This window comes from Poecilia formosa, unplaced genomic scaffold (genome assembly GCF_000485575.1).
Source record: "Poecilia formosa unplaced genomic scaffold, Poecilia_formosa-5.1.2 Scaffold28, whole genome shotgun sequence".
In the NCBI taxonomy this organism is placed as follows: Eukaryota; Metazoa; Chordata; class Actinopteri; order Cyprinodontiformes; family Poeciliidae; genus Poecilia; species Poecilia formosa.
In genome coordinates this window covers 961,195-974,364 of record NW_006799967.1, presented here as the reverse complement: position 1 = coordinate 974,364, position 13,170 = coordinate 961,195, and the positions used below count along the sequence as shown (strand labels likewise).

At 39.7% G+C, this 13,170-nt stretch overlaps 1 protein-coding gene across 2 annotated transcripts in view; it reads left to right on the top strand.

The window, feature by feature from the left end:
- The window catches only part of unc5da (unc-5 netrin receptor Da), a 215,192-nt gene that overhangs the window by 104,799 nt on the left and 97,223 nt on the right, over positions 1 to 13,170 (top strand). For both annotated transcript variants that reach the window (XM_016669837.1, XM_016669836.1), the window contains exon 2: positions 8,339 to 8,545. In XM_016669837.1, the coding sequence (XP_016525323.1) occupies positions 8,339 to 8,545 (207 nt within the window). The remainder of the gene's footprint in view (positions 1 to 8,338; positions 8,546 to 13,170) is intronic.

The window sequence follows — 13,170 nt, the reverse complement described above, 5'->3', positions numbered from 1 at the left end:
GTGTGTGTGTGTGTGTGTGTGTGTGTGTGTGTGTGTGTGTGTGTGTGTGTGGGTGTGTGTGTGCGTGTGTATGTGTGTGTGTGTGTGTTGGTTCCTGGGATGACAGATGAGAGGTTTCGCATCAATATTTGAACAAACCGCTCTTGCATCTCTTTCTGTTGAGACCAGGCTGTTTTTTTTGTTTTTTGTTGTTGTTTTTAAAGAGACTGGGAGTCACAGTGGACATGTGCTCCTGCAGAACAGACATCATATGTTGGACTGGAGATTTAGATCTTAAGGTGTTTCTTGTTGTCTTGAGTTACAGAAAAGCTTTTCTTAACAACAAGGAGGAAACGGAACTGTGTGGAAGTTTCTCACACACCTCATTCGTTTGTGTACATCCAGAAGATGCAAACACCATCTGCTTGTTGGGTGGGAAGAGCCTGATGTGCTTCAGTGACGAACATTAAACATGACCCACATAGTCCTGTTTAAACACAGCATAGAGTCTGTTGTTAGAATGTGGAGTAATTCCATTTTTAGCTATTTCTTTGAATGTGCTTCCCTGATGATGGGACTGTACTTATTTTACATTCAGCGTGTTTGAAGATTTTCTGAATTAATGCATTTTTTTCTCTCTACCTTCTTGCCATGGACACGTATGATCTGAACAGATGCTCCCCCAGCGCTTCTCACTATCCTCAACACCCACCTATCATCTGCTTCGGCAATCTCCTGCCACCCCCACCTCCTCTGTTAGCTTCACCTCTACTCCTCAGACTGGCCCATCCATCTGCTGCACGAATTAGTGTCGATTCTGCCTAAGAAGGGCCCACCTCATCCGGGCGTATGTAATTAATGCAGTGTTGACCACTGCCAAGCTGTATTTATTCGTGTATTTACACGGACACGCTTTATAAAAGTCGCCGTTGACAACAAGGCGACTATAATGAATATCAGATCTACAAATAGGTCTCTGTTTCAACAGGAAGTTGAACCCCTCATTTCTTAAACCTGGTAGAGAAATGTTACTATGATTAAAAAAAATAATAATAATAATTTTGGTGCTGATTCTTAATTGGGAAACTCAGCAAGTTATTAAATGATTTGTTTAATCCATGTCAAAGCACAACTCCATGATACATAATGCTGTTGTGTGGTTGTTGGGATAAGTGGGGGTTCCCTGCCTGTTAAACTATATATCAATCAATCAATCAATCAAGTTTATTTCTACACAACATTTCAGCAACAAGGCTGTTCAAAGTGCTTTACATCATAAAAACACAACAATACAAAGTCATTGAATCAACCACACAATGAACAATTGAGAAAATCAGTAAAGATTACATTTTGCCAAGTGTCGTTGTCACACATGAAAATGTTGGTCAACGTTTCATTTATTATGTCTCAAAAGCAACGGGTGGGTTTTTAGTCTAGATGTAAATCTGGATGTTTGTTCCAGATTTGTAGTGGATAGAAGCTGAATGCTGCTTCTCCATGTTCTGGTTCTGGTTCTGGGGATTCAGATCAGACCAGAACCAGAAGACCAACAACAACAATTTATTTAAATATAGTATAAAAGGCAGGTATAATTCCATTATGTGTTGGTGTGGAAATAATCACACAAAATGAAAAGTTCTGTTTTTCTGCTGCTGACAACTTTCCCTCATTATTCTTCGTGCTATAAAATCTTGGCATATATTAAGCTATTAAAAACTGGAAGGAATCACCACCCTGAGAGCAAAGGGACTCGCAAATAAAATTTCTAAAACTTTTTTTTTCTTTTTTTTTGCTCACACACTTTCAGTTTGCCTAAATTAGTGCAAAGACATTCACTTCACACAGGAACAAAAAAAAAAACATTCATCAATCACAGCCGAAAGCTATTCTCATGCGAAATCAAGACAAGTTTATTGTTGAAGTACATTTCAAAGAGCTTTGCACCATAAAAACACATTTCAGTAAAGAATATGAAACAAGCAACAGAGCAATGCACAAGAAAATATGTATTTATGGTTTGATTTTTATTAAATGTACAGATAAAGCCATGGCTTAAAAATAAAACATTTTAAAAAGTCATTTAGTTGTGTTTTCATGCCGTGACATATTAGGGCATTTTAATTTGGCTTGTGATCTATTTAGGTAAAACAGGTCAGTTTTTAAATTCTTTATCGTAGGTGAATTTGTCAGCAGACAAAATACGATTCTGTTTCTGTAGAAATCCTTCACTACTTAGCATTTTTAAAGAAGTCAAAAGAAACCTAGCATTCAGGACTTTTGTTCATTTTTTTCTATCCTGCTCTGCGTTTGTGTAGAACCATCACTAACGTGTAGCATAAAACAGAAAACGTTTTGGAAACGTTCTACTCTGACTTGATGCCAAAAAAAAAAGAAAAAAAGTTTAAAATTTGCATAAGTTGCTGAAATACACATGATCTCGTTTCCTGCTCTGGATATTTACACTTGCATTGGTTGACACTTTCCTGACTCCTAGTAGGAAAACTGTTATCATTTTCACCTTAGTTTGCCTGCTGTGTGAACAGATGTATGAAGTCACAACGCCTCTGGTTCTTCTTGACACGAGTTTAACATGCAGCGGAAGTAATGCAGGAAGAAATATCAAAGGCATAATTAGTCTTTATCATTTGTGAATATTTCATTTTGAATTTGTCCTCTCTTCTCTTCAGATAGATTAATTACAATAATGTACTGCGAAGAGGCGAATAAATTGCTGACACTCAGAGTAATCCTGCAAACAACAGAATTAAAGTGTAATTCATCGGTTACTGTAGGTTCAAAAGCAAACGGGAACATTTTTCCATCCTCATAAATTCTCCTGGAAGGGATCAGAGCAGATTCTGGTTTGAATGCTGACCTTATAATGATGTGAGTGTAATTCAGTTGTAAATCCAAATTCCTCAACAAGACAATATTAGGCTTTCAAATCTCAACACTTGAGGAGATTTGAAACAATCTCCTCATAGCAAACATAGCAAATGTTTAATATGGATTACTTTGGATTCTTTTTTTACACATGCAGTAAACGTCCTGAACCTTTAGATAGTTTACGTAACCCAGGATCATGGCTCCAGAACTCACATAGTTTCACAAATTACACCAGTGTACACTGGATTCATCTCACAGCTCTATTGAGCTTTTCTCCTTGACAGGCATGGAGAAAAGTAGAACATCCATCCCTGGTACCTTTCACCCAACCATAGCTCAGGTATTCTCCCACGAGTTGTTCTGCTCCGCTTTGATTTCTGGTGCAAACCGAATCCCGTCAGCAGAGCCAAGATCAGCTGCTGATTTTCAAGCTATGGATGAAACGCCAGACGACTCAAGTCTTTGTTCCTCTTTCCAACTTGTTCTAAAGATGCTCTAAGATGTAAGGCAGCAGTTATCAGTGGCTTTCATTGACGTTTTCTGCAAACCGCAGGTCTTGGGAATTTACTAAAACTATTAGTATTACTTTCACATTTCATAATATGTAAAGTACTGTCTACCATAGGATTGAGTTGCTTCGAATTGTTTCTGTAGGATGCGTTTTTTTAAGATATTTCAAGATCTGGTACAATAGGCAAATGTACTTCACCTTGTAACTCTGTTCTGCTTTTTACATTTTTGTTCTAATTATACATTTTCAGCGCTTCATTAATTGGTTTTCAGTTTAATGACACACAATAACACAGTAAATACTGTCTTCTGTCATTTACCAACTTAAATGTTGCTCACAGAAACATCAAAAATTCAGATTTTGTGTCATTGCATTGTTGGAAATTATTCATCTGTCACTATTTTATTGCCAAATAGAACTCTATAATGTGTGCAGAATTAATGCTATACTGTCTGATTGTACACTTTATGCACCGGGCTGTCCTTGTTGCAGCACAATCCACCTTCTGTCTAAGAGAGCACAAACCAGGCATGAGTTGTACATTTCCGTTTTTTTATTTTTTTATTTTTCTTCCTGTTCTTACTGGTGGTTTGCTCGGTTGATCGATCATGTATCCTCTCTGAATTTCAGACCCACTCGGACCATTATGTACTGCAGGAGGAAGACAGAGAGATGACTCAAAATTTAACACTTACTTTATAATTCATTGACAATTCGTCCTTCAGGCTAAAGAAGACGGGGGCCGTCTTGGTGGTTCCTGCATTCAGAACGGGTCGGTAACTGCACACCTCGTAGATACGCCGTGAATGTGTGAAGAGACGTTTAACGGTGAAAGATTTATACAGGTAATGAAGCAAAATGCTGGAAATTACTGCAGAAAATTACACCAGTCACATTCTGCAGATTTTCAAGACAAAAATACGTAAACGGTTCTGTCTGCAGAGCCAGACCCACGCAATATATGTGATGTTTTATAAAACTTAATCAGATATTACAAACAGCACATAATGTTGAAGACGTGATATATAATACAAAGAATATGTGGCTAAAACTACAGTATTTTTCTCTGAACTGATATGCTGCAAAACTAGCTTACACACTGAACATTTTGTCACATTTCGACAACAAAATATAGTTTTATCATCAGAATTTCTTTTTTGTGGTCGTAGCAAACCTCTGCGTACAGTTACAGCTGCAGGTTTCTACCTGGTTAACACATCCAGAAACCAACATTTCTGCCTTTTATTTGTTGAATTGCTCAGTTTTCTTAACATAACAGTAACAACCCTGGTCACAACCAGGATTAGGTTAGATTTGTGACTGAAAAACTGGATTCTCATGGTTTCCTTTCACACTGACTTTCTTCATTCCAGTCTCCCATAAATGTCAGATTTGTTGAGTGTCTGATTAATATTAATCCTCTCGACAATTTACCTCACCTGAGCTCTGTACGCCTCCAGGTCCTCCAGTTTCTCTCATCAACGTCAGTCACTTTAAAATGACGACTACATCTAAATAGTCATCATCTTAGTTGACCGATACTTTCAGAGTTCAAAATTGAATAGATGTTCAAAACTTTGAATACAAGTTGACAATCTAAATGTTATCCCTCTCCACAATAGTGTTCCAGTTGCTCTGTTTTGTTAAACACAAGCTTGATAAAATTGAAGGATGTTGAGCAGATCTAATAAATACTTTTGATTTTACACAGGACAACGTAAAATGACATGTCTTTACATGTAATTTTACGTTGTCCGTTGTTCCATTAATATGCAAAATCTGCTTTTTGTTAAAGCTTCTTATCATGTTTAATGTCTTTAAAGCACGCTCATACAAAGCGGTGCCTGTTTACCCAAAGTAGCTCCTCCAGACTAGCAGCAGCAGTAATTACCAAACATCTGGTCGAGCTGCAGGTCTGCCGAGAACTACAACGCTTGTAAACTGCACCAGATGACGGCATGGAGAGGCGTTGTTGCTGAAGGCAGAGAGTCTGAAAGGTTGGAGACAGAGGCCAATTTCAAGGCATCGGATATGGCTATGATTTGAAGTCAAATTTCTTTGAAGTTGTTTTGACATATAGCTTTTTCATAACGACTAAAGGCAACATAGTTATTTGATAAAATAAAGTGGTATAAAATGGCACCATGTACCTGCATCCCACTTTAATGAAATACGTTTACGTCGCTGAGTTTCCCCCGACTTTTTAATTTAGCATGTAAAGAGATCGAGTGTTTGCTCCGTCTGGCAAAAACATGCCCGCTCCCTGACAAGTTGCTTCACGACTGGCGTGTATTTCCTGTAGAAGCCTTTATGTGCAAGGCAGACACAGAGGCAGAGAAAGGGAAAGAAAATAGAGCCATCACTCAGCCCTTTGGCAGTGATATGTTGTTTTCTCTCTGAGTTGGCTAAATGTATCTGTGCCCCTTATGTGTTATTGCCAGACGGAAGCATTGGTTGTAGATCATTCTGAAAACTGTGAAGCACAGGCCTCAGCGGTCTCCTGAACGGCGGTGGGGAAACATATTGTGGTGAGATGAACCAATAACCGCCCTGCACCAACCCCAGGATGTAAATGAGAGAATGTTGTGAGAATGTCAAGCGGCATCACACTTCTTCACGAAACTGCTCGGCGGAGCCTTATCACAGTATGGTTTAAAATAGTACGCCGCAACATAAATATTGCCGCCGCAGCGCCGCGCTGCTGTTTGTGATTTAAATTCATCAATTTCATGACCGGAGACAATGTTATGCAGTTTCCAGGGACAGTTAAGTGCTTGTAAGCCGCACATGCCGACACCAGCCCGGGGTTAAATGGCACCAGTTTCCTTTCATGTGTCTCTCTTAATCTGTCTGCCGCGAAACATCCCAGCGGCTAAATGGAAGAGAAAAATCAGAGCAGTGAACAGACTGAAATCATCTCTAACGTTGATATCGGTATTGGTTGTAATAGTCATCGGTGTTGAACTTTCCTGTTGGTAGGCCAGAATAACATGGGACCCATCGTTTATCGGATGTCATAATTGCGAACGGCTTTAACTGGGATTGACGGCCTTTGTGTTTGGGTGTTCCTGTTCTCATCTATCGCCGCCTCGATGCAAAGTCACGTCTGTGTTTTGCATCCATCCAAACAAAAACACACCGTGTCAGTTCTGCCCGTGCAAAACAAAGAGGAGCACTCCATACAAGAAAAGCTTGCCTGGGGCTAGACATTTTGAAATTAAAAGCATGTCTCTTTGTTCAGCTCCCGTTCCACGAAACGCGGCAGAGAATGCGAACGCGTCCCACAGAGGGGTAGACGAACAGCGAGCAAGTTCTGTGATTTTCACAGCCGGGGAATCACAGAAAGTCTTTTATCTATTTCCCTCCATCAGGAGACATCCAGCCAGGAAAGGTAGGAGGATGGGATTAGCTGGAGAGGGGAGGGGGCTGGGGGGCAGAAGAAAATGAGAGTGGGTTCCCTAATCCTGATGGGCTTTTCAGAGGTACAGCCACCACTGTGGGGAAACATGGAGTGTGCAGTGGGGAGGTGAGAGCGTATGGGATGGTTTGCCTCAATAAACTCTTCACACTTGCATGAAAGATGTTCCACCAAACTACCGGATTAGTCAGAGTATAATTACAGTTGTGGGACTCAGAAGCAGCCAAAACGTGCGCCGACTGAAACAGCCCTCAAACAGGCAGAGGAAGGAGGGAGTAATGACTGTTAATGTGCCGCCAGCACCTTGTCTGCGAGTTCCTCCACTGAAGTAACTGTTTTTAGTGAGGACCGACGTCTGAGATCAAAGCGTTGTTTATGGATGTAGATCAACCTTCGCTTTAAATGGGAATGTGTTCATCACTGCAAACATGGAGCTGCACGATGTGTAAAATCACAGTCGTCATCTTAATGATATGCACACTATTGCAGTTTCAAAGGACAACTTTGATGCAGTATTCAGGAGGATGCTACATTTCAAGTGTAATACATTCATGCTTCATATGCAAGTAGCACGCCATATGTATTGAGACACCCATCCAGAACATTGAATTTATTTGTTGCAATCACTTTCATGGCGCCGTGTCATGTAAAATGCCTCTATGAACTCTTGAACATAAAGGTCGCTGTAAGGAGTTCTGTAACTTAAGGCATGGTACTGTGATAAGATGGCACCTGAGGAATAAACTCCTTTGTGAAATGTTCTTGCAACTACAAATTCCTTTGACTTCTCTGTGTGCCGTCATTACATACTGGGAAAAGCGAATGCTGAATCACCAACTGTGTGCAAAGTCAATAGCTTCAGTCCTTTCAGATTACAGCGAGAGCAATAGGTAAAGAGTTTGATATAATAAAAAAAAGAAAAATTGCCAAGGAGGTGCATCATACCTTACATCACCAAGTGCAATGTCAAACCTCAGATGCAATTAAGTGAAGCCTGGCACCACTGGACTCTATCAATCATGCCTCTCTGGGTGTTTTCACACCTGATAGTCCAGTAGAGACAGTTCGATTGGGGACAAAAATTGCAACATTTGTTACGTTTCAGCTGGTGTTGCTGGCGTTCTCTTTCACACTGCTTTGTGTCAAATGATCCAAATCCTTGAAAAACCTGTTCCTCCCTCACATGTGGTGGAGCTGCACCAAGAACCACCGAAGTGAAAGGCAAGAAAATCCCTGATGAAGACATGAGTGCAACTTCTTTCTTTGTGAAATGTAAACAAAAATAGAGCAGAGTCAGATTTTAGTGGTTGTAGGATTTCTCTTTTGTTGTTCGTAAAAGACCAGGAGCAATGCAAAACTGGTTAAACTAGTTCTGGACTGTAATACTGCTTCATCAAAAGATAACTTCATGTTGGCACCTTGGAGAAAACCATGTCTGAAACCAATTGTTTTACTGCCAGAAATAAACAAGCATAACATTCGATGCATTTTGTTTATGGACTCCGTTTCACTCATCTCTTCTTTTCATATTTTCCCCCCTTCAGGCCCCAGAGGTGAAGCCCTGCAACATGGCCAGTCGGGAACCCTGCCGCGCTTCTTGGAGGAGCCCGTCGATGCCTACATCATCAAGAGCAACCCCATCAAGCTCAGGTGTCAGGCCCGGCCCGCGCTCCAAATCTTCTTCAAGTGCAACGGTGAATGGGTCCACCAGAGCCAGCACATGTCCCAAGAGCACACTGACGTCGTGACAGGTACTTTAACCTTAATGAACACATGACGCGTGTGTCAAGGACAAGCAAGGCAGCCATGTAGGAATTGGCTAGTTGATGCATAGTCTCCACTGTCCAAAATGAAAAAAGCCTGACGCTGTCCTTTATTTGGCGTTTCATTTGTGGGGAATGTAAGAGCAAAACATGGCCAAGAGCTTGCAGGGTTAAATTAATTTGCTGTGCATTTGGAAGCACCACTGTGTGCTGCAGGTCGGTCTCTACTGTTCACATCCTCTTTGAGCAGTTCTCTGTGAAACCTCTGCAAGTGCTTCACAATATGCCTACATGTCTGATGTTAAATCCACCAATAAGGGACATGAGTCACCCAGCAGACTCACACTGAAGTAAACAACCCATAGGCTAGCAGTGGGGTCTGCACCCTGCTCGGTCATATACAGTATAATACACTTTCATGCTCATTCCCAACCGCTGAATTACTTTGATAAATATTGTCCTCTATGGCCATCTCAGCCTTTGCCTGCACTTTCAAGCCCACCTAACCTGTTCTTCTCCATTTGCACGTCTGTACCTGTTCCACTTGTACTGTCTTTTTTTAAATAGCACATAATGTGTGTGTCAGAGCCTCTTGGTGTGCTGAGGCTTGAATGTAGTTCCTTGCAAGTCACTTTAGATAAAAGCATCTGCTAACTGAATGAATGCAAATTTCAGGTTGTTATCCTGCAAAAAGGAGTTAAAAAAAGAAGAAGCAGCCAGAAGGGCTTTGTAATTTTCAGCAGATTTTTTTATTTGGATTTTAGATTAGGACTCTTTGAATGTTGATTTCTACCTCTTTCTTCTGTTTCTGCCTTGCACCCGAACTGATGAATAATGTATGGAGAAGACCAAGAATGAGCCCAGGGCTTTGTCTAAGGTTAGGAGGAAATTGTGAGGAAGTTTATCATATCACCTTTTTTGTGTTGTTTTCCTCTAAAACCAATCTGAGAACACGGATTTTGGCATGCGGAACAAAAGTTGGTAATAACATCGTAACGTTCTGGCATTCATGTAAAGTCACGCCTTTGTAAATATACGATGATGACATTTTCAGTTGTTAACCTTTTCCGATGTGGTCTCCTGACAATGCATCCGTCTGTTCACGAAATAGTTTTCCCAACACACCAGGTGTCACAATTCATCTAAACTAAAGTGACGTTTGAGCCAACTTGTTTAGTTTTAGCATGAGACTTTGAACTCCATATGATTCCTGTAAGTGATGAAACTTGCTGAAATGCTGCTGCTGCTGTTGTTGTTGTCTTAACTTCAAGTGAATCCATTAAAACCACAAGGAAAATGGTTCCTCTTCGAATCCTTGGACTGTTTTTGTTGCATCATCCCAAAGAGGGAGGGGGATGGGTGAAAGAAACCTCTCATGTTTATACATCAAACTAAAAAAAAGAAACATTTCCCAACAAAGCATTAAGCTGTATTTGTGTCTTTCCATGTGATAAGTTAGATGAGGTACAGTAAAGTTCCTTTTTAAAAAATCCAGTTTGACAGTAGTTTGTTGTTTGGTCCTTTGGTATGCTTACATGAAAAGAATATTAAATTCTTTTCATGTAAGAATTTGGTATTCATACGACTTGAACTTTCTCACATTTTCACATATTACACCCAACGTGTTTTCTCGTGATTTTTTGTGACAGAGAATAGTACACAGTTGTGAAAAGGAGGAAAACTTCTGCACCTTCAATGTTTATTCAAGTGGAAATCTGAAAAGGTTTGCATGTGTTTGTAGGCAGCCCCGGTTGACGCTTTGAAAAACACGATTTCTCTCAGAAACTACATCTTGTAAAAAGGTCATTTGTTGTTTTTGCAATAAAAGGTCCCAATAAGCCCAAATACCAAAGGGTAAATAAGAGTTTGGGTTTTAGGAGATTGAGGTTGTTTTCCTGCTGAAATATGAAACTCAGATCTGATCCTTCTGTTCTCACAGTATGATGCTGCCACCGCCATGTTTCACCATGGAGATGGACTGTCCAGTTTTGTGCCTCCACATGTTTTTTTATGCTGGCCACCAGATCCTTCTTGTTTAGATTTGTAGCTTTACTAAAAATGTTCAGCTTGAGTTTGAGGACAGAACTTTCTTCCACCCGTTTTACTGTGCTCTCTACATGGCTTTTGGCAAACTGTGAACTCGGCTTATTGTGGCTAACTCGCAACTATAAGGCTTTATTCTTGCCACTGTTGCGTAAAAAGCACATTTATGGAGTTCACTACCGATAGTTTTACCGTTTACAGATTCCCTCACCTGATACTTCCTGTGTTTTTCAGAGTTGCCTCTTGTTTTCTTCTGATCAATACCCTCATTGCCCAGCCTGTGAATTTAATTGTTAGTTGCCATGTATCGGCAGGTTGTGTGTCCAGGCCTGTCGTAATAAGCAATAGCTCAATTAATTCCGTTATAAATTAAAACAAGCTTGATCATTTCCATTTGCATGATTGTTTTTATTTTATCTTTTTTTATCATCTCCAACTATTTCAAAGTCCGGATGACAAAATGCTTCAGTCTGACTCATTGGAATCAACCAGCCCCTTTTATGAAGGGACATTTTATTTTCAGAGACATCAGTTTCCATTTTATTCGTTGTTTTTGGTGGTTTTGTTTATTTGTTTGGGATTTTTAAAATGTCTTTCGGTTTCAATGTTAAATGTTCCATAGAAATTAAAGTTTATTGATCTTTGAGAGGCTGTATTCGCATATCCATTACTAATATATCACTTAAACAGTCTCAAAACAACATTATCATTTATTGCAGTAACTTCTGGGAAAACTTATTGTCCCACAAACTCTTTTATCGTGACAGGCCTTTTTCTGCCATGCTGTTTCTGTTTTAGGATATTTGATTGAACTATGCTGCATGAGATGCTTTAAGCTTAACATATTGTTTATAAGATAACCCTGCTGTAACCCTCTCTACAACTTTATCCCTGCCCTGACTTGTTGGTTCTTTGCTCATTGTGGTGTTTTTGTTGTTGTCATGTTCTCAAACCAACTATAGCACTGAATTTATATATGAATTTAAGGTTAAAAAGAAGCTGAACCTATGCAGCACTTTACATGTATTTGTTAAGGATTTTGAAAACTGTTCTTTGTGTCCAAGTTGAGGTTTAAACTATAAAACTACAACAAACTAAAGTGCACTGACTTGATGAAACAAACAGCGGAAAAGCTGAAGGAGTTCGGATACTTTCATGAGGCGTTACAAGGCCTTTTGGAGACTCGTTTATTTATGTTTTCAGTTTTGATGTCCACTCAGGATTACCTCCGTTTTTTTTGCACCACTTTCTTTGCTGCCATTATTTGTGCAACAGTGTTAATGGTTCACTTAAAACCCAGCGCCGAGCAATAGCTCCCACCAGACTTAACAATGGACCTCCGCAGTTTTACTGCCTATAGTGTTGTTTCATAGCTTCACTTCCATCTGGCTCCATGTCGACATTCATACGGTTTCCTCTGGGAGAGATGCAGGAAGGGGAAAGCGGCTGTGCAGGAGTGTATCTCATAACCTAACAAGCTCTGCTGGGATCTGGACTTTGTCAGGATGTATCCCTTTAGCCGCAGCACGCAGGAGAATTGAGCAGGATAGATTTCAAATTAATGTATTTTTTATCAGTCCTTAGTACATGCGAGTGTTAGTGAAAAAAAAATCAGATTTTGTCAAAGAAATTAAGTTCATGAGCTGTTCCCAGCAAGTGCTCAAGGCTGTTTTCTGTCACTTTAAGACGAGCTGAAAGGGTAAAAAAGTGCTAAAGAGGGGCGGCTCTTGCAAAGTTCAAATTTAAACCCTACATCCTGTGCAGAGGCAGTCTGTAGCGTTGTAAATTATTTTACCAGTGGAGGCGATTGCATATTTCTTACATGCGAGCTGAATGCATTTTAAGATCTTTGCTCTATCTTCATGATTTGATTAAAGCAGCTCAATTAAAATGTGTATTTTGAGAAGTAATAACTGAAAATCGATGTCGCATCCATACTTCGCTTTCACTATGTCTTCCCTATATGCACTCTGAGTCTCTGTAGGAGATCATCGTGCATGGAAAACATTTCATCTCCTCACACAGTATCTTGTATCCTCTGTGAAACTGTCTGAATGTTTAGAAATGCCTTTGAAATGCCAACCTGCTAACAGATGAAGTTAACAGCAGAATTACAACGTTTCATTTTCAGGAAGTGTTCAATAGTACAGCTGAAAAACTGTAATTTTAGACTCGTCTTGGCAGAGGATTTCACACTAAGGTGGGAAGATGTGATCACATAACTAAATACATAACAAATCATAAACACAGTATTTTTTATGATCAAAAATACTACTACTAATAATAATAATAATAATATATGGTGGGATAGTTTTTTTTAATACTATGTGTTTTTTTTTATCATTAATAGACAAAAAAATAAAAGCAGAAACCCTAACCAGCCTGTATTGTAAGTAAGTAAGATCAGAGCTTCTTCAAAAGGAGAGGCGGACTAGAACAGAGAGTACCGATGGCTAAGAGGAAGGGGGAGAAAAAAAACAGCTGTTCTTTCAATATTTTATTTTTTGAAATTATTTGCCAGGACCTCTCCAGAAGTCTCGACTATCTTTAGATGCATGAAGGAGCGAGTT